The 22,360-nt window shown below is 42.8% G+C and overlaps 1 protein-coding gene across 4 annotated transcripts in view; it reads right to left on the bottom strand.

The window, feature by feature from the left end:
* FYB2 (FYN binding protein 2) overlaps positions 1 to 22,360 on the bottom strand; it is a 35,690-nt gene extending 13,330 nt beyond the window's left edge. For 2 of the 4 annotated variants that reach the window (XM_035121558.3, XM_088674000.1), the window contains exons 1-9: positions 22,042 to 22,065; positions 14,656 to 15,445; positions 12,733 to 12,870; positions 12,232 to 12,265; positions 9,813 to 9,907; positions 8,314 to 8,345; positions 7,557 to 7,585; positions 1,587 to 1,671; positions 944 to 1,070 (exon numbers count right to left, since the gene is read on the bottom strand). In XM_035121558.3, coding sequence (XP_034977449.3) covers positions 944 to 1,070; positions 1,587 to 1,671; positions 7,557 to 7,585; positions 8,314 to 8,345; positions 9,813 to 9,907; positions 12,232 to 12,265; positions 12,733 to 12,870; positions 14,656 to 15,445; positions 22,042 to 22,050 — 1,339 coding nt within the window. In that variant the 5' untranslated portion in view covers positions 22,051 to 22,065. The other 2 variants (XM_035121555.3, XM_035121554.3) reach the window with 2 other exon arrangements.

The following is a 22,360-nucleotide window of genomic DNA, read 5'->3' as shown; positions in this document are numbered from 1 at the left end:
CAACAAGAGGTCATTTATTATGAAAAGAAAGAAAAAGTGCATTCATTAGTTTCCAAGTTTTTAAACCGAAGATGTCATTCTCTGGAAGATAGCAACTTGAAAAGAATTGAAATGATGATAACAAGCTGAAAAAAGGATGTGTTTCATATTTTCATTGAAAGGGAGCAAAACATTATTTGAAAGCGTTTCCCCATTCATCTTCTTCAGGTAGAGCCACATTTGGCCCTTGAGCATTCAAACCCTACCCACACCCACCCAAACTATTCCATTCTGTTTTCTCTCCGCTATCATACAAACCCTGCTGAGGCAGGCTAATGGCTTTCTGTGGGAGTCGCAAATGCATCTAACGGCTGGATTAAGCTTTAACACAGCAGTGTTTATACTTGGAAGAGATGTAACAGCATGAAACAAGCCCAGCTTCCAGCTCACAAACACTGCGGCGAGGCTCTTTTATATTTGAAAGCAGAACAGGTTACATTAGGGAAGCTGTCGGAAAAGATTCACAAACAGCACACGTGTCATCACAACATTTAAAGGCAGCACCAACTTTTTGCCAAGAGAATCCACATGCATAAGAGAGAGGGGGCTCATTGTTTGAGTGACAAGACAAGCTCAAACTAAAGTCATTGCACAGCAGGACTGGAATAAATTAGAAAACAAGGCCTTGTTCTATTCTTAGCTGATCAGACAAACATTTTTTTTGGGGGGGGGGAGTTACAACCACATACCCCATTTATTTTTTACTACATGTACTGGGTTCTTCTCCAACTGTTCTCATGGGGAAAAAATATATTGCACCTTATGGAGCAATTAAAGCATGAATTATCTAGCTGTGATTGTTACAACAACCCCATAAGACAAAACCAGAATCACCATCTCCATATTTCTCCATAAACCCCACTGAACTCAGATTAAATTAAAGTAGTAGCAAGAAGTAACTCACAGTTTCCATCTTTTGCCAGCTGTACCCTAGGGAAAGATGGTGTTGTCTCCTCTTGAAGTATGCCCTTCTCACCTCTATGTTCTCCAGTGATTTTTGGTTTAGGGTGCATAGCTCCTGGGGCACAAATCTAATAGTAAACATTGTGAAACTCGGGTTATAGCCTTTTCAAGACATTCCTTGCCTGATTCTTGCAATATCAAACAATGACGTAACAGTTATTATCTGTGCATGTTTGCACCCCACCTTTCTGTATTTTAGAATTTCTGTTTTGTTGGAAGCCGCCCAGAGTGGCTGGGGGAACCCGGCCAGATGGGCGGGGTATAAATAATAAATTATTATTATTATTATTATTATTATTATTATTATTATTATTTCTTCCAGCTTGGAAATCAAGGCTGTGAGAAGGTTTGAGAAATCATCTGATAGCGGTGGTTGCTCTACAGACTATCAAGGGAACATAAAGGGAATATGGAAAAGGTTGGGGTCCCCTATGGTTATTCCTGGGCTAACAAAAGATCACCAGCATTTCCACTGACTAATTTTTAAAAGACTTGTTTGATGTTTGATATGCATGTGTACTTTAAGGCCTAAAAGAGTAGAACCATCACAGGGTATTGCCTTGTGTGCTTCTATTTAAATATACCTTGGCTGATTCTTTAGCTTGCTGGCGTTTTGTCGTTTCATGATTCCAGGGTGGTCCTCTCTCTTCTGTATCCTCTGTTTTAGAGCTGAAATTTTAACATATATTTTGCCTCATGCCACAATATTATAAATATAATATGGAGGTCTGCATTAACACAGATCCAAAATATATTTCAGTGGACATCTAAGGTAGCTTTAGAATAAGACTACAGTGGTACCTCGGTTTAAGTACACAATTTGTTCCAGAAGTCTGTACTTAAACTGAAGCGAACTTAACCTGAAGTGAACTTTCCCATTGAAAGTAATGGAAAGTGGATTAATCTGTTCCAGACGGTCAGCGGAGTACTTAACCTGAAGCGTACTTAACCTGAAGCGAACTTTTCCATTAAAGGGATGGAAAGGGGATTAATCTGTTCCAGACAGGTCCGTGGAGTACTTAAACTGAAAGTACTCAAACCGAAGCGTACTTAAACCGAGGTATGACTGTATACATATATCTTCAATCTTATTCAGTACAATAGATATACATTCCTGTTTGGGAATTTTGTCTGGACTGTAAAATGGTGGGAATGATCAAGAGTCATACATATTCCCTAGGGCAACTGTGTGTTGGAGTTCACATTTATCTTGAAACTTTCAAAACAATCCATATACTTTGTTTGAACTGCGGTGCTGTCTTATCACCTGCTATTGGGCCAATACCCCACTGGGCCTTCTTGTGGCAGCTACTCCTTTTCCTGTTGGCCCTTGCTCACATGTACACACCTCCTTCAGTGACCTATCAAAGCCACCACTGTCTTTTCCTCACAGAATCATTAGCCTCTGAAGCACCCAGGTTAAGTTGCTATAGAATGCCATTTTTCTAGTGTTACAGCTGTAAAAATTAGGATTGATAAAAACAGCTGGTAATGAGTTAAATCACAAAAATATTTGAAAATACAAAGTCTGATGAGTAATCAAGCGGACTAACTCTCTAATGTGTTCCACAGTAGTTTCATTCTCATTGTCCACCATCAGGAGACAAAACTCATTGATAGTTCAATAAGGTTGCATGCACACCATTATGTAGCATAGCCACATTCTAGGCTATATGCTCAGCCTCTAGCAGCATCTTATAGAGCAGTGTTTCCCAACCTTGGGTCTCCAGCTGTTTTTGGACTACAATTCCCATCATCCCTGACCACTGATCTTGCTAGCCAAGGATGACGGGAGTTGTAGTTCAAAAACAGCTGGAGACCCAAGATTGGGAAACACTGTTATAGAGGCCAAAAACAGAAACCTTTGCCTACTGGAGGTTTGCTCCCTCGTGTTGGTAACCAGTGTATTTTGACTCACAGAACCTATTTTAATTTATAATGCTCCAGATTTGCATTAGGTGAACTAGTTCTTTGACAGAATGAGGGTGAAATCTAGTCAGAGTTTTCCAACAAACTCAGAAGATACCTCTAGATTACTCTTTTGATCTGCCTCCCTCGTGGCAGCACTCCCTCATGGCAACAGATTTTATCAGGGGCTCAGCAAGATGCTTCTAAATGTCCCCAGCAACATCTGCCACACACCCAAAAAGGAATCAGCAAGCCCATCACCATCAAGCCAGTTCTGCCTTTGTTGATCTCACATATGTCTATTGCTGACAATTAAGTTCACTTTTTCAAAAGTGATGGAAATTGATGAGCGATAGTCAACCAAGCTTTACTCAGAATAGGAGAACTGAAATTAATGGAGCTATCTTAGTCATGTTAATCAATGTCAATGTGACTACTCTCATTAAAACTTGCCTGAATACCACCAAATGTGCTTAAATTTGGGAGGATAATTTTTTACAGTGATTTGGCACTACTGTTATTTTGGTGCCGTGCAAGTATGTCTAGAGCCGATTACCAAACATTCCAAAAGGAAAGATGTAGTAGTCACAGGAGACTTCAGCTCCCTGATATCTTTTGAAACTCAAACTTTGCCAATAATATAAAGTCCAACAAATTCCTCAATAGCCTCACTGACAATATCATTCCACAGAAGGTGGAAAAAGCAACAAGGGGACCACCTCTCTTGGACCTGGTCCTCACCAAGAGGGAGGAACTGATTGATGGTGAAACTACAGGGAACCTTGGGAGGAAATGATAATGACCTCTTGGGTTTCATTATACACAGGTAAGAGAAAGTTGAGAGTAGTTGGACATGCACTATGGACTTTAAGAAGGCTGATTTCAAAAAGCTTAAGTAACTACGGAGCGAAGTCCCATGGTCAGAAATGCTCAAAGAGAAGGAGTCCAAAATGGATGGGAGATTCTTAAAGGTGAAATATTGAAGGCACAAAGGCCTTCAAAATTCCAACAAGAAAGAAAAATGGGAGACACCTAAAGCAACGTGCGGCTGCATTAGGAGCATACAGAAGAGCTGAGACGTAAGAAAGGAATGTATAGGAAATGGAATAAGGGGGGAACCATGAAGGAAGAGTATACATAAGTAGCCAACAATTGCAGGGAGATGGTTGGGCAGACCAAAACTCAGAATGAGTTTAGGCTTGCAAAAGAGGTTAAAAATAATAATAGTAAAGGTTTCTTTGGCTAGGTTTGAAACAAAAGAAAGAACAAGCAGTGCCCAACCTAGAGATAACTGAATAAATGATGCAAGGAGGGAGCTGCAGATATGAAAGGAGGTGGTTAGGGAACACCTAGCTCCTTTAAATTCAAATCTCAAGGGCCTGATGAGCTGCACCCAAGGGTACTAAAGGAGCTTGTGGATGTAATCTCAGAGCCTCTGTCTATAATCTTTGAGAATTTTTGGAGAACAGGTGAGATCTTTAAAGACTGGAGGCAGGCAAATATTGTCCCCTTCTTCAAAAAGGGGGAAAAGAAGACCCAGGTAACTACCAGCCGGAGAGCTTGACATTCATTCCAGAAAAGGTCCTAGAACAGTTGGTCTGTGAGCACTTAGAAAAGGATAATTTGAATATTATGACCCAGGCTTCCTGTTTCTGCCTGTGCCAAGAATGGAGGTCTCCCTTGACATCTCAGGGAGATACAGACAGAGATAAACAAAGAATGATGAGGGAAACTCATTCTTTGAATTCCTCTCTAGGTGGGAGAGGAATGGGCTTTCACCTGTGGATCGCCCTGCAGTCTGGCACTCGCTTTCCTATGGAATGCGAGGGCAGGCAAAGGCACTGGGTGCATGGAGCACTCCGAATGCCGTGACCCCCCTCCCCCGATCCATTCCTGGAAACAGAGGATATCCTGCTAATTGGGCTTTAACTGGAGTAAAGTACAGGCACGTGCTAGGAGCGATGAGATGACAAACTGCGGAACATTTCGGCTGCAAGGATTTAAAGGTTGGATTTGAGATAAGGTTTCATTCGGTGCCAGAGACGGTGGGGGGAGGGGACTTCATGGTTGTTTTTTTCAAAGTTTTTCTTCTACATTTCTGATTTGGCAACCCTCTTCAGAATGCAATGTTAAAATATAATATAAAATGTGAAGTTGGAAGGAACTGGATTAATAACATGGAATTTAGCATCAAACTGAAACTGCATGTATGAGAGGAATGGAATGGAGAGAGAGAGAAAGGGAGGGAAGTTTCACCCTTTGAAAGGACTATGTTGGAATATAGAAAGAAACCACCTCTACTCTCCATTATTTTCAAAGGAAAGTGAAGGAGACTGGGACAATTTGGGATGTAATCTAACTGGAAGGATAATTGACTATAAATGTTCAGCTGAAAGGAGGAAAGGAGTCTGCCAGCTGCAAGGTCAGAGGTTTATTAATCATTGGAGTTTGGAATCAGACCGCTCTTCCAAGGTTGAAAAATATGCCAAGGACCGTTTATTTGTTGGAACAGAGGGATCTCTAACAAGTTCTTGAATCACGGGACAAAGTGACACAGAGGCTTTTGGAAAACTGTGAGATAACTACTTCTCCTGAATCATGATGGGAAACATCAACAGTTGGAAGAATGAAGGACACAGCACCATATATGGTTGGGACAACATCACGGGGTGGGGGTGGGGAATACCACACAGGAAAGAACAATGATTACAGACTGAGTAACTCACTTGAGACTTTATAAATTACTTAATGCATCAACATGAAGTGAAACCATAAAATTGCAATTGTTGTATAATGAATTCTTATCTTGAAGGGAATGTAATGGAAATTATTAAGATTTTGGAACACAGAAAATAAAAATAAATAAAGAGGAACTCATCAAATCTAGCACATGAGGAGGCCACTTTAATTTAATTGTATAATTCAGAATATAAATAATTGGTTTTAATAATTGTATTAATTGGATAAAATTGGCATTGTTATAATGGGGCTGTTATTGGAATGATATTGGAAAATCAATAAAAATACTTACACAAAAAAAAGATTACTATGATCCAGCACGTGTTTCTCAAAAACAAGTCATACCAGACAAATCCCTTTTTAAAAAATGGAGTTACAAGCTTTGGTGGATCAGGGGAATGCTGTGGACATAGCATATCTTGATTTCAATAAGGCTTTTGACAAAGTTCCCCATGATATTCTTGCAGAGAAGCTGGTAAAATGTGGACTGGACAAGATAACTGTTAATTGAATTTGTAGCTAGTGCCTGACCTAACCCAAAGAGTGCTCCCTAGCAGTTTTCTGTCATCATGCAAAAAAGTGACAGATGGGGTGCTGCAAGGTTCTGTCCTGGGCCCATTGTTGTTCAACATCTTTATAAACAACTTGGATGAAGGAATTCAGGGGATGCTCTTCAAATTTGCAGATGACACCAAACTGGGAGGGGTAACAAATGTCACTGAAGACAGAATTGGGATTCAAGATGACCTTAACAGATCAGAGAACTGGGCCAAACTAATAAAATGAATTTCAGTATATACAAATGTAAGGTAGTGCACTTAGGCAGCAAGAACCAGCTGTACAAATATAAAATGATGGACAGCTGGATTGCTAGTAGTACGTGCAAAAAGGATCTAGGGAGGGTCTTAGCTTAACATGAGTCAACAGTGTGATGCAACAGCAAAAAAAAAAAAAACCTAATACTACCATGGGCTGCATGAACAGAAGCATAGTGTCCAGATCAAGGGGAGTAATAGTCCTGCTCTATTCTGCCTTGGTAAGGCCACACCTGAAGTACTGTGTCAAGTTCTGGGTGCCACAATATAATAAGGCTATTGACAAGCTGGAACATGTGCAGAGGAGGGCAACCAAGTTGGCGAAGGGTCTGGAAACCGAGCCTTATGCGGAACGGTTGAGGGAGTTGGATATGTTTAGCCTGGTAAAGAGACGACCAAGAGGAGATATGACAGCCATCTTCAAATATCTAAAGGACTGTCACATGAAAGATGGAGCAAGCTTGTTTTCTCCTGCTCTGGAGGATAGGGCTCGAACCAATGGATTCAAGGTACAAAAAAACAAGATTCTGATTAAACAACAGGAAGAACTTTCTGACAGTAAGAGCTGTTTGACAGTGGAATGGACTTCCTTAGAAAGTGGTGGACTTTCATTCTTTGGAAGTTTTTAAGCAGAGGTTGGATGGCCATCTGTCAGGGGTGCTTTAGTTGAGATTCTTGCATTCCAGGGGGCTGGACTAAATGACCCCCATGGTCCCTTCCAACTCCACAATTCTATGATTCTATGACTAGCACTACTTGGCACAGAGATCAGGAAAATGTTTAGATGGCTGGTCAAACAAGAAAGGTACAATGGTTCCTGTTCCTGTCAGAAAATAAAAGATAAAATGTAGTGTTACACCAAGGTCACTGCCTAACTCCTTTACCTTCCTGGATACACTACAGAATGTTTGGTGATATGTAGGCCTAGGTTCTAAATTCACACACATTTACAGATAGACCTTCCTTATTCATTCAGCTTCACTTTAAAGTAAAATAAATCATTAATTAAAATCCAGTTGCTCCAGGTACGGTATCTTACTTTAAGAAAGCAAGGGCAAAAATATAAAATGAAACTCCAGAAAGTACACTTACCTAGGCGTGGCAAGGAGAAAACTTTGTTTCTGTGCAAAACACAAAGAGGAGAACTTCAGCTTTCGCAGCCTGAAAAGTCAGGTCAATCAGACAACAATGCAGCGTTGTTTGCCTTGAAGCAACATGTTTACTCAAGAAATATCTTGATCTACATCTGTTCTTTCACGTCCTTAATATGAAACATGGACAGAATCCAAAGAGGACACTAAATTATAGAGTGTTTCCATGTGCGTACAGAGGTGTGCATGCCTGCCAATTTCCCCTTCTGGACTAAGTCCCTGGCAACAAACTCATGGGCATTCCAGAGGGTTTGCCACTCTGAAGGGTCTGCACAGAGGGAGGCAGTCAGCTGGTGAGAAATGCATGGCTGAAAAGCCCCCATGGGCAAGACATCCCAGGCAGTGTTCTTCATTTACATAGATGAAGCAGGTCGCCAGGTCTCCTTAGCAAAAGATTTTAAAAATGTCAGAGGCATGTTGTGACTATGCCCATTTAAGTAGACTTGGTAATATGTTCACTTGTTGAAATGGGGGTGAAAAGGAGTGATGGTACATCAGTTGCACATAGTTATATATCGTGTTCAATATTATAGGACCAATCAGTTACAGAACCATTTTTACATCAGATGCTACACCATGATTTGGAGCTATGTATATGAGCCCTGTGCTTACACATTCCCTACTCCCCTCCCTTCATGTGCTCTGATTTTGTACATCACACCTACTGTAACAGCAAGCCATAGTTTGAGAATACATACCTTGATGTTCTCATTTTCCCCAGCCTTGGAAGCTAGAGTAAATATTTTTTGTAAAAATTAGTATCTCCCATCTTTATTTCATTTAATATTATTAAAGCCACTAATCATAATATGGAGTTTAAGCTCACCTGGGCTGCTATAAGCTATGGAACCATCCCACAAAATAACTGCAGCCCAGTATACCAAAAGGAGTCCTAGATTTATTTATTGTTAAATGACAGTTACACGTGCAAGATTCCATGCATTATTTGTATAATTAGAGATATAGTTTATTGCCACCTGCATTCAAACCCTGATAATTGACAGGTTCAAAATTTATGCAAGTCAAGTGTTTGAGATTTTCCATACAGGCACAAAGATAAAAGGTTGAAAAGGGGGAGGGGGAGGGGTAAGAAAGCTAGAAAGACAGGTTAAAGGTTAACAAGCAAGGGATAAGGAACTGTGACACCAGTTCCCCAAAAGCAGGAGATCAAAGATGTCCAGACAAAGGCAGAGATCCAGCAGTTTTTTGTTGTTTGAGGATAGTTAACTTTTCAAAGGTGGTTCACTGCAACACTAACCAAACGCACCCAACACAACTTTCAGAAGACATCTGAAGGGCATAGCTGCCAAGTACCCCGTTTTCCCCAGGAAACCCCTGTATTTTCTTACCGTTTCCCGCAGGTGTCCCGAATGGCAAAATACCCCATATTCCCCCGGATTACGGAGCTCCTGCGGGCGGCCATGTTCTTCTGGTGCCGCACCGGCACCGGAAGTCGCTTCTATGCACTTCCGGAAATATGTAGAAACAACTTCCGATGCCGCTGTGCCCATTTCCAAAATGTCCGCAGCACCAGAAGTCACTTCTATGCACTTCCGGACATGTGTAGAAGCAACTTCTGCCGCTGCGGACATTTTGGAAATGGGTACAGTGGCATCGGAAGTTGCTTCTAGGCATGTCCGGAAGTGCGTAGAAGCGACTTCTGGCACTGTTCTGCCCATTTCCAAAATGTCCGCAGTGCCAGAAGTCGCTTCTATGCATGTCCGGAAGTGCGTAGAAGTGACTTCCAGTGCTGCGGCGCTGCTGATCCCGGATTTTTCAATCCGGAACTTGGCAGCTATGTCTGAAGGGAGCTATCGAAAAGATTTTATTGTTTGATGTTTTATTATGTTTTTATGTATGGTGGAAGCCGTCCAGATGGGCAGGGTATTAAAATAATAATAATAATAATAATAATAATAATAATAATCAGAAGCAATGACTTTTGAGTAACTTTAAATGGCATATGGCCACCACAGATCAGAACTCAACTTGGCTCCCATTCAAAAGTGGCACACCCTCCCACTCCTTAAAAGTATCTGGGAACTTGAAGAGGAAGATGGAGAATATCAGTGCAGCTAGGTCCAGCCAATGAGGGGCCCTGGGGCCCTCAGCTGCTTCCTGACCTTGCCAACCATCGGTACCAAGCCTGCCCCTACAGCATGCATGGCATAAGCGTACCAACTGTTAATAGACTTACGATGTGTAGTTTCTTGAGCAGCATTGGTGGAACTCTCTGGCAGCTTCAAGTAGGACATTGTTTCTTCATAAGTGCCTAGTTCTTCTGTTCCAGGACTAAGAGAAACGAGGAGGGAAAGCATTATTGTTTTCAAGACTCTCTTGGGGGAGATGAAAGGATTAGAATCTCTCTGAAGAGGTGCCTTCCTCAAAGAGACACAGAGTGACAGACTTTAAAGTTCCTATCCAGATACTGACCAGAACCATACAAGCTTAGCTTGAGAGAGAGAGAGAGAGAGAGAGAGAGAGAGAGACAGACAGACAGACAGACAGACAGACAGACAGACAGACACAGAGAGAGGGAACATATGTAACAACAGGAGAGGACTGCCCTGTAAGTTCTGAAATATCAAAAGCTGCATGCACAACATAGCAAAAAATGTCCAAAACAATATTAAGAGACTGGGCCCTGGACCTTACTTACCAGCTGCCTATACAGCCCTGTATATAAAGACTAAACTTTGTTTGCCAGACATTTGGAGCACTGTTGGGACACAGAGAGGAATAAGTGCAGCAGAAGGCATTGGAGAGAAAACTGGCCCAAAGGGCAGACTGAGAGAAGCTTCTGGGGCTGCTTCAAGAAAGGTGCAAGCAGGATGACCTCAATGACTAGGGGGGCATCTCCTGTGGTTCAGTGCCAATGGGGCAAGTCAGCCTCCTGCCAAGAGCTATTTTCCCAACATACTGTTAACAAATGCTAACAAACAATAATAAACCACATACAATTTAGTGCCGTATTTTTTAAAGCACATGCTATAAACTGAAACAAGCAAAAGAATGTACCATATCCGCCAGCTACCCAGGGGGTAAAAATCCCCACCTCTATCTCATCAAGCCAGGAGCGCATTTGTTGACTGATTTCTCCATAAATCATCTCAAAAGATGGACTCGACAGAGCCAAATCTGTCGTGCACAGGTCCTAAAGCATGCGGCTCAGCTTGTTTATCAATGAAGCAGCATTGCCAACATGATCTTGTTGTGTGTAAGTATTACAGTGTTAGGTTTGCAGATGGTCAGCTGGGCCAAAGACAAGAAGCTGCCAAATACTCAGCCAGGTGCCAGGGATGCTTGCAATCTTACAGCCAACATTTGTCTTTTTTAAAAGATACTTTTGTTGTCCAGGACAGTGTTTCTGATGTATACATTAACCCAACTCATAAAACCAGGCTTCTATGGAAACTGAACTAGTTGCTAAATGGCAACTTGCCTGGGACTAACATCCACTCATCCCAGCACCTTTGCATATACATCTTACATTTAAAGTCCACGCCTTTCTCCAAAGAACCCTAGGAACAGCATCTTGTTAAGGGTGCTGGGAATTGTAGCTTTGTGAGGCATAGGCTCCAGTTCCCAGGATCCTATACAGAGAAGCAATGTGTGGTGTGTGAATGCAACCATTAGGTCTTGGGTACTTGTCTTTCCTCCAAGCTTCGTTCAGCTAAGTTGAAACACTTCTCTCCAACCTCAGCAAAGCTGCAAGATGTCACTGCAGTCAATCCCCCAGTTTATTCACCAGTTTACACATCTTGCCGAACTGATACAAGCAGTATAGATTTACTTTTGGCTCATTTTATCTGCTCCCCACAGCACCAGATATCCAAGACACACATACACAGAGAGAGAAAGGTCCAAAAACACAAGCCGTTCTCGAAAGGCTGTCTAAACAAAGGCCACCAGACAACAACTTATGCAGCTTAAGCCCACGCTTGCTGCCTAAACATTAGCAAATGCAATCAAATCTCTCGCCTGCTGACAGTCAGCGATAACAATAAAAGTTAGTGCTCAGCACCTGCGGATTAAACTAGCTTGTGTGTGTTTACAGGAACAGGCCTCAAAGCTTCTAACTTCAGAAATGTCAAGCCAGAGAGAAGGAAGAGATAGGGAAAACACTGTGTGGGAGCAGATCTCTTTAAAGAGGGAGGAAAAGCAAGTACATCGCTGCACAGAGACATACGTTTATGTTCACCACAAGTTCAAAGGAGTACCAGCAAAAGACAGCTAGATATAAAAGAGAATGAGGCAGAACTGGGTCTGTAGTCTTGTCATAGGAAAAGTGAAGAAAGTACATTAAATGAAGTCTGTTTTGCCAGATTCCCGTGTTTGCTGTTTGGTTTTGAATATGAAACAACTTGCATTCCTGGTTTCCAGAGAGTTAGTGATTCATTCTTTAAGCAGGGATGGGGAAACTGTGGCCTTTCAGATGTGGTTGGACTACAACTCCCACCACCCCTGGTCATTGACCACACAGACTGGAACTGCTGGAAGTTGGAGTCTAACAACATCTAGAGAGCCATGGTTCCCAGAAACTTCCAAAGAAGTTCTAAGAAACCACCTGCTTAAGAGTTTAGATTTTCAGGCAACATAAAGAGAGGTGCACTTACATTTCAGGAGTCATGTACGCATCGTCCGCAGCATCTGAAAACAAATTTTTGTAATGTAAACAATAACTGCAACCACACAGTATGCCAGAGTGAAATTTAGTGATATGGTGTCCTGGTGGTTCCATTCCTTGATCCTAGCAAGAGTCCCAGAAGACATTGAGTTCAAACAAGCCTGTCGCAGTGGAGAAGACAACCCAGGCAATAAATGGACAGGATTGGTTCCAGACTTCGAACTTGTCTACACTTGTCTAGGGGTAGGTTAGGTTGACTCCCACCAAGGGCCACCAGGGGATGGGATGAGTGTACACAAAAATCACGCCTCTTCTGGCTCAAAGTAGCCTGCCCACCCATGTACACACTCCCTGGCCACTCTCTGTCAGCAAGACATGCTTTTGAGATAAGCGCTTCTTCCTGTTCTTGACTGGAAATTATCTCAATTTCTTGTCAGCATCCACCAGCCGCCGCCACCAATACCTAAAACCCAAACAGAGAATGCCCTACCTGGAATGTTCTTCTGGAAGGGACCAAGGTCGACGTTCGGAGGCCTTGGTGGTTTCTTTGGAGGAGGACCAAGTGAAAAAATGGAAGGAAGTGGTTTGGGCTTTGGAAGCGTGATTTTTTCAACCTCATGCCATCTTTCTGTAACAGAGGGAAGAAAGCATATTAAGGCTTTGGTAGGGAGAACTAACTTCCACGCTGGAATTTTGCAATGGGTGAAACTAGTGCTTTTTTTCCCCTAAAAAAAATGTTCCAGGGTACTCTCATTTCCCTACTCATATTGAAATACTGCCCCTCAATGAGGTCAAACTTAGATTCATAAAATGTTTAGGGGTATGCGTACCCCTGCGCCCCCCCCCAAAAAGCACTGAGTGAAACAGACCAAACGAAAATCATAATGTCCTTTTCCTTAGGTTTTGGCAGATACAGTTGCCCCTTTCCAAATGATGGAATTGACATACATTGACACTTTGGCTGTGAAAGTGGATTCTTGATTGCTTAGGTGCACACACAGCAGATATTGGATTATTATTATTTTTTTCTCAAGTGGGGGAACCGACAACCTGGATGCAAGACATGGCATTTGCAAAATTAATTGCTCTTTTGAGAAAGAAAGGAAAAAATTCACCCAGCTACAGGGATTCTAACCACAAGCCTGAACCTCCCTTTCCTGGTTTCCTTCCCACCTGTCAGAGCATGCTTGGCAGAGTTGTAACCCAGTAGGCAAGAGTAATTACAGAGTTTGTCATTCACTGACCTATAGGAGTCCAATAGAGTAGGGCTGTGTAGGTAATAGGTTTCCTGGGGGTCTCTGTGGACCACCTTGCTCTACATGTCAAAGCCATCAGAAAAGGAAACCTGTGCATATTGGCAAATATACTGTTCTGTCACATAGCAACAATTTAAGCTGCACTCATGACTAATAGGAAGAGCCCTTTGGCATGGTACAAAGCTGGCGAAGTGCACAGAAAGGTTAGCCAGAGCAGCATCCTGGAATGAACACACACACACACACACACACAAACCTTATCTTATTAGTCACCTGCAATTCATTGTAAGTTGGCAAAACAGCTGCTGAATGCTAAGTTCCTGTAAGGCAGCTTGTTCCAGTAAAGAAAGAAAAAAAGATGTTTTTCGTAGTTGGCATTGGTCCTAGATTTTGTAAAGACAGCATGTCAAACCAGAAGCTTCCTGGCTGGAGGTTTTTCTTTTCTTCTTCTTCTTCAATTAGCAAAAAGGCAATGCAAAGATTAGTTTCAGCCACAATTTTGGACTCTCAAGTACTGGTCTGGCCCAAAACGTCTAGTCCAAAGTTACCATGACAGCAGACAAGTGTTAATATGTATAAAGAATGGACATTGATTAGCAGTTAGGTACATTCACTTCAGGGAACTGGTCAAATTGCAGAAATAAGGAATGCATTCAGATTGCCTATTGTTTACATAGTGCCTGCAAGTATAAATTGATTATTAAGAGGAAGAAAGAGATCACTTATCATTGCCCTTATTGTGCAGTTATGAGGGGCTACTGATTAAAATAACCTAGCAGCATCTCAGTTAATTTTACTGCAGACCCTTCTCCAGTTGTGAAGATTGATAAAAAAACATTCTAAACATTTCTTCAGAGTTGTGTTTTTGTTTTTGTTTTATACAACAGAGCTGGACAACTACCCTTCTTCATGCCACACCTTCTGAAAAATTAAGCGGTGAGGGTATTTTTTGTTCAAAACTAGGTAGAAACGGTCCACTTACATTTTATGTTCTGTTCTGAAAGTCTAGGAAGCATTTAACACCTACTCACATTATCCTGAACTGACTGGCTTTTAGCTAGATACTAGATACATCATAGGCAAGTTCTTTAACACTAAATTATTGTTGCCCACTACTGATTTAGGACTACAAAATATAGTCAGGTAACATGGCTTACCGTTTGAGCATTGCGGGGTCTTGCTTGGCCTGTCTAAGTCATTAGTGTCTTGGGAGGAATCAGCAACTTTAATGGCACCATGGGCCAGTGTCTCTGAGCTTGCATGATTTCTTGGTGGAACAGGTGGCGAGACTGTGGGAAATGGAACGGGTTCAACCTGTAGGCAAGAAGGGGTGCTTGGTGCAGAAAGCACTACCGCTTGCTCATTTTCTGCTGCTTTTGCTGGAACAACTGGAGTGACAACGACGTTAGCAGTTTTGGACTGGGGAAGAGACGTCGTTCTGTTTGAACGCTGAGGAGGGGTCTCGGAGCGCTCTTTGTCACTCTGCAACAAAGCACTTTCCCAGATGTGCAGAGTATTGCGGAAAGAATTGTTTGCCAGTGGAGCTTCTTGAAGGCAAGGATTAGATGCCGGACGTTGCTTTGGTGAATCTTCCACCAGTACAACTTTTGCACAAACTGTCTCCATAATGTCTTTGCTTTTTCTGTCTTCATTCTTCCTGACTTCAGGCAAGTCGTGAAGCCGGACCCTTGGTAACACGACAGGCTTGATTTGTACTATTTCAGACTTCTGCGATAAATAACTGAAGGGCGCTGTCTTTTGCTCAGGATCTGGAATTTGTCCTCGGCACAAAGGCTTGGGTTTAGGATGGCATGCAGAACTGCTATCGGTATTTTGCCGAGGGAGGGCTTCTGCCGGAAGGCTCTTTACGGGCTGAAGCAATGCACTGGAAAAACTGGAGTCATTCTGAAACTTTGCTCGAAGTGCTCGGAAGTCTCCAGCTCTTTCCTAAAACAGCCAAGAATACAGGAGACAACTATTAATCGTATTTTTAACAAAGCAGTTTTAAACCAAATTGAGAGAGAACCCAGACAGGTGTAGTACTGGGTGATATGGTTATGCAATCAAGTCTGGCTTCAGGATAGAGGGGGTTCATGTGAAAAGTATATTCTGATGGGGCCCCTCTGATGTCAGTGGGCCTCTTGTAGCTTACCTGATGGCACAGGTAAGTCCACAACTACAGTAGATACAGAGAGGAATTGGGTTCATCCTCTTTTCACAGTGGGATGGCCTTATTTAATGTTCCCAAATGTGCTTGTGGATTGGAATATGACTGCCAGATTATGCACGGTAGATTTTGTGCTGAAGTTGCCCTCCTAAAAAGGGCACATAAAATAGATATTCCCCATGCTGAAAATGCATTTAATGTATGTATTTTATAGGATATGTGTGTACAAAATGCATACAGTTAACATGCAGATTTTTCATGCCCGCCCCTTTCTTAAGGCTGAAAAAAATGGGACAAACTGACATAGGACTGACTGCTATTGAAAATGACACGAAATAGATTTAGGCACATCTGTCCAATTCATTGCCAAACATCTGGTTCCATCGTGCAGGGACAGTATGGGCAATTTAAGTGGCAGCTCCTGGACCCAGATGCTTTCCCCCCAAAGAGGAGCACAGGACACTGTGAGTGATGGGCACTGCTGGGGTACTGACAATCATAGAATCATAGAGTTGGAAGAGACCACAAGGGCCAACCCCTGCTATCCATAAGCAATCTGTAATCAATAAAAATTGTCCCCTTATTTGATGCCAATACTGGTTTCTTGTGTCTTCTTTGTGTGCACCCCCACCCCAATGGTTCCACTGTACCTGGGCCGGGAACAAAGCAGCTCAGGGAAGGGGGAGAAAGACCACCACATTTCTACTCGGCAGATGTGAAAATGTATTCAGATAACTGATTGAGAACAAATCCTTCCCTCCCCTGCTCCAACTAACCCCCGAGCCTACCCAATACCCAAGACTCTGCAATTAGATTGAATCATAGAATCATAGAGTTGGGAGAGACCACAAGGGCCATCCAGTCCAACCCCCTGCCAAGCAGGAAACACCATCAAAGCATTCTTGACATTTGCCTGTCAAGCCTCTGCTTAAAGACCTCCAAAGAAGGAGACTCCACCACACTCCTTGGTAGCAAATTCCACTGCCAAACAGCTCTTACTGTCAGGAAGTTCTTCCTAATGTTTAGGTGGAATCTTCTTTCTTGTAGCTTGAATCCATTGCTCCATTTCCGCTTCTCTGGAGCAGCAGAAAACAACCTTTCTCCCTCCTCTATATGACATCCTTTTATATATTTGAACATGGCTATCATATCACCCCTTAACCTTCTCTTCTCCAGGCTAAACATACCTAGCTCCCTAAGCCGTTCCTCATAAGGCATCGTTTCCAGGCCTTTGACCATTTTGGTTGCCCTCTTCTGGACACGTTCCAGCTTGTCAGTATCCTTCTTGATACCGACTCCAACTAAGCCCCAAGCCCACCCAATACCCTAGACTCTGCAATTAGATTGCATCAGGACACCATTTGCTCGAAGGAAACTTACAGTTGTAGGATATAGGATCATTGTCATCTACAGTGTTTACTCTATAGTGAACCCACTCATATCCAAAATGTCGCAGCACACCTTGCGAACCTCAAAAACTAGGCACTGGGTGTCAAATTCCACAGTTCATGAAATGTGGCCATTTCTTACTCGCTCTCTTTTTGGAGCTACCTGTATATAGTGAGCTGCCTTATAAAAATCTGAATGTGCTTGCTCGGCAGGAGGAACAGCAGCCATGCAGATCAGCCTTGTGCAAAGAACTGTGCTCGCCTGCAACAGCTTGTTGGATCAGAAAATTAGGTGAAACGAGACAACCTTGGACAGAAGTGCCATTATGCTGAAAAAGAGACACAGATGCCTTTAATGAGAAGGCAACACAGCAGAGCCTTGTCCTGAGATTTTATTGAATTTTGCGTAATTGCATCCAACTTATTAAATACAAAACAGTCTCTCCCGAATAACCCCTTTTAGTCAGCGCTATTATTTTCACAATACACAGCATGATGCAAAGCATCTAGGAGAGGTTTCAATTGCTCCGATTGTCCTGGAGCAGCCAGCTGTATGATACAACTCAGTCCTATGCCCAAGCCCAGTTTGGAATGGATATGCATTTAACATTTCCGTAAAGGAAAAGACAGACCAAAGCCCCTCTGATCTTCATCCAAAACTTCACACTGAGTTATGACTACAACCAATGGAAGCCAAGGCAAAATAAATGCCATTGTTTCTTCAGCATGGGTGCAATATCTGCAGGCGGACTTTAAGATCTGCTCAAATGCACAGCACTGTTTAGGGTGCTGTACTGCAAAACAGGTGCTTCTTTTATTACTGAATTCCTCATCAGGGCTGCAGAGAGAAGCCACCATGAAAGATGAAACCTTTGCCAGGTTGCCACCCCCTAACTAGAGATGAGCTTTTTTAAAAAAATAAAATAAAATAGCAATTGCTTTGTGATTTTATTATGCATTAAAAGCACAGCTGAAAACTACAGAGTTGAATCCTGGAGAGCTCTTCCTCTTTCTAAAAGGGCAACACAGGTGCTATTGCTTTCCCAGGCAGCGCATCCATGAGCTCGCTGGGGTACTTCGCCCCTGAATGCCAGAAGCATTAAGTGCTTGACTGTTTCCATGGAAGCATTTCCATAATGTGGACATACGACCACCGGAAGCAGTTTAAGCTCAAGTTTCCAATCTCCCTCAGTTCACTATTTTTACTTACAACAAGGGCAGATGTTTTTGCTCTGTTCCATTTAATTATTTTAACATTGAAAATGTCCTGTTCTAGCCAAGCCCTTGACATTCTCAGTTCATTTGTTCCACCTTATCATTTACCAGTTATTTCTGCCTGGGTGGAGAGTAGCACAGAGAGTAAAAGAGGGATTGTGCCAACGCTGAGGCTCAGTTTGCTGAACCCCATGCAGCTGCTGAACCTAACCCACATACTCATCCCCCAAAGAACGCTGCAAACTGTAGTTGCTGCGAATTGTAGCTCTGTGAAGTACAGGTCCCGGGATTCATGCAGAGCAGGGTGTGCTTTAAAGGTATGGTGTGTACATAACCTTACTCTCAAAGTGTGGTTTAGTTTTTAACACAGAGCCTACTGATGATGAAAAGGGTGAAATTAGCTGCCAATCTACCATTTGGGCACTACTAAAATTAGCTGCCAATCTACCATTTGGGCACTACTAAAATCCGCTAACCACTATTAACTCATTTCTCCCCTTGAGAAGTCAGGGGGCATCTTCTTTAGCATTAAAGCTGGCTTGCAAAGAAATGGAACAATGAATTCAATAATTTGGGATGGCTGTGAGGTTGAATGGTGTCCTGTGGTGTGCTCCTAGCAGGTCACTTGACCAGCTGTAACCACAACTCACCCAGAAAAAAAGGGAAGAGAGCAGGAAGTAGGAGCTATTAACAGGGCTAAAGGTAAAAGGACTCCTGACCATTTGGTCCAGTCGCAGACGACTCTGGGGTTTCGGCGCTCATCTCGTTCTATAGGCCAAGGGAGCCGGCGTTTGTCTGCAGACAGTTCCGGGTCACGTGGCTAGCATGACTAAGCCACTTCTAGCAAACCAGAGCAGCACAAGGAAACACTGTTTACCTTACCTTACCTATTTATCTACTTGCACTTTGATGTGCTTTCGAACTGCTGGGTTGGCAGGAGCAAGGACCAAGCAACAGAAGCTCACCCCGGCGCGGAGATTCGAACCGCTGAACTTCTGATCAGCAAGCCCTAGTTTGCAGATCACCACTCAGCAGGGATGCCAACTTGAATAAAATTGGGGGAGGGAAGCCCCACCCTGCAGAATCTATCAAAATATGTGGCACATGCACACCATTTGAATGCCAATACCCATCAATGGGGTGCGGGGGACCAAAGGGACCTTGGCCCCTATGCCGCTCAGGCAGATCACTATCCCTGGTTTACATGTGAGAGGGAAAAAGTCTGTACAGCAATAAACTTGCTCTAAAAGCTCTAAGAGGCATGAAGGAATCAATGCTGGGTCTGTATGCTCTGGAATGAGTTCTCAGATTATTTATTACATTTTAATCTCATTTTTCCTGTTAACAATGTAATTTTAATGAGCATAAAATGTGATGGTTGTATGCACTGAAATAAAAAAGAGGGTTGCATTAGGCAGCATCTAGGCAAATGTGGAAGGAGACACTAGAGATTTCTTTTCCAGCTAAGTGATGACTAATCCCTGGGGCACCTGAGAACTCAGCTTCTCAGCAGACAATGGAGCCTGCAGCAGTAGGAGCTCATCTTAGCTCAGTGATCTGGAGCAAGCAAGTTACTTGTATAGGATTTCTCTCTGGGAGCAGAGAGAGGAAAGTTCTTGGAAGGTCTTTAGGAAGACTGGACTGTATTGCTAGTTTACGAGCAATGTGTTACTTTGTATTTTGCAATGTTTGTTTTGTAACTGGTTTAAGACTGCAGAAAAACTCTTTGAAACTCTTGTGGCGGAGAGCATTAATTTTGACTTTGCACGATCAAGGTTGCAGATCAGGGATTCCATTTGCAACAACTCTTAACACATCCTTCCAAAGAGACCAGCATGCACCTCACCCCCTACCCCTGGCTGCCCAGGTCTATATTATGCTCAAAATGCAACCCTGTGAGGTAGGTGAGATTTGCTCAAGTTTGCTCAGTGAGCTTCATGGTGGGATGGGCATGCTGGATACTATTTGGAGGATACAAATCAGCTTCCCCAGTCTTTTCTTTTTTCTTTTACAATACTTTGCACAAGACTGTAATCCGCCAGTTCCACAAAGCACCATTTACAGGAATCTCTTATGGTTCCTATTTATGGAACTGATTGTCTTTGTAAATCTCAAGAGGAACATTCTGCAGATATCATTTGTTTACTCAAGACAGTACTCTGACCCCCAGCAGCCACAATTGCTGGAATTTTGCCACATGCTCCAGGTACCATGAATCAAGTTTGATGACATCCAGAAAGTATAAACTCAGGCAAGCTTTCCGGCAAATCCACCCAGAGTTTCTCAAAAGACTAAAAGGCCAAAATGGAAAGAGATTAGCCAGGTAGTTTCATAACCAAATCAAAGACACTAGAATGACTTTGGGAGGGAGAAGAGAAGAGAAGAGAAGAGAAGAGAGTATCAGGGCTGTTAGTTTAGCAGCACAATCCTAGGCATATTTACCCAGCAGTAAATCCCACTGTATTCAGTGTACTTCTCAGTGAGTAGATTAAGGATTGCAGCCCAAACTCTTAGAATAAGAAAGGGACTAGGATGTTTACAAATAGTTCAATGGTTACAAAGAATCATTAAAGGTTATGTTCTGCTCCCCTTCCCCCCCCCAAAAAAAGGGTTTAAAAGGAGGTATCCAGAAATAAGGATGAGGGGAAAGTTCAATTCAGACTCATTTAAAGCCACATTGATCAAATTCATAGTTTCCGAAGCTGAAACCCAACCACCCTTTGACATTCACACTCCTCCGAAGGTTACAACACAGTTTTCCAACCAACCAATGTTTACCAAAAAATGCATATGATAAGGGGAAAGGGTGCATAAAAATGAATACATTACCGAAAATAGCACACTAAAATGCATAATATTAGGAGAAATATTGCTTGTAAAGATGTGCGCATTCGTCAAAACTGTGCACAAAGTGCACCTACTAGGAAAAATGTGTACTAAAATGCGGAAGAAGTTCCATGAGGATAAATAAATAAATAGCTAGCAAACTGCTGTGGAACTAAAACCGACAGGAGGAAGACTGGGCTCCTGCAGTGCAGAGCTGTGCAGAAGAAAGAGTTCAACAAGTATAGTTTCTCCCTGTGTGTTGGTCTCGGTCTCGGTCTCTCTCTCTCTCTCTCCTCTAAAAGGGGCAGCCCCATGCTGTGCTCGGACACCCTTTTATAAGCACTTCAGGTAGTCTCAGGCATGTGAGAACCATGACCTTTCATCAAAAAATCATCTTGCACTTTGTGCACCCCATGTTTCTTTCAGAAGGATAAGGTTTCAACCCTAACAATAGAAAGTAAAGAGGCGAGTTTGTGGCCAGGTTAAGCCATTGATTGGGAACCTCCAGTGGTTCCCGGACTACAACTCCCATCAAACCTGACCCATGCTGGCTGAGGCTGATGGGAACTGAGGGACCACAGATGTTCCCCATATCATTACAGCACAACCTTGATATCTCCAAAAAGTTGCTCTTTTCTCTGGACAGGGTGGGGTGGAACTTAGCCCCACAAGACCAGCACAACAAGTTTCTAGCAAAAGTAATAATACGAAGCTAAATCCTGAAAGCATTTATGCCTCTCTATCAGGTAACCTCCCCCAGAGTTGAACCGGCTCCCTGTTCTTTGCAGTGATCCATGAAGACCTACATACCACTTTACGAGATAAGCCAAAGAAGAACTGTTTGAACAGCAAAAAGAGGCAATGGCCCAGAAAGACACACACACACACACACACACACACACACACACACACACACACAAAAGCAGCAGAGCAGCATTTGTAGTTACCATTTCCATGTTTTCTCTTGCTTTCATACCTCCTTCTGACGTGGCTCAGTGTTGTAGCCCATTTTTGAGCAAGTGAGTAGTCTGCTCCCAGAGCAGAGGAGTTTGAGGAACTTCCTTCCTGGCAGCTCAAGAGTAATCCTGCAGCAAGAGTCAGTGGGGTTAAGGTGGAGCATATGCAGAAGGATCACACCTGAGCTGAAGGACTTGGCTCCTCCCTAACCCAACCCACTGTGTGTGTGTGTGTGTGTGTGTGTGTGTGTGTGTGTGTGTGAGAGAGAGAGAGAGAGAGAGAGAGAGAGAGAGAGAGAGAGAGAGAGAG

Source organism: Zootoca vivipara, chromosome 7 (genome assembly GCF_965207765.1).
Source record: "Zootoca vivipara chromosome 7, rZooViv2.hap1.1, whole genome shotgun sequence".
Taxonomy (NCBI): Eukaryota; Metazoa; Chordata; class Lepidosauria; order Squamata; family Lacertidae; genus Zootoca; species Zootoca vivipara.
Note: the sequence above shows the minus strand (reverse complement) of the source record. Positions and strands in the feature narration are given on the sequence as shown.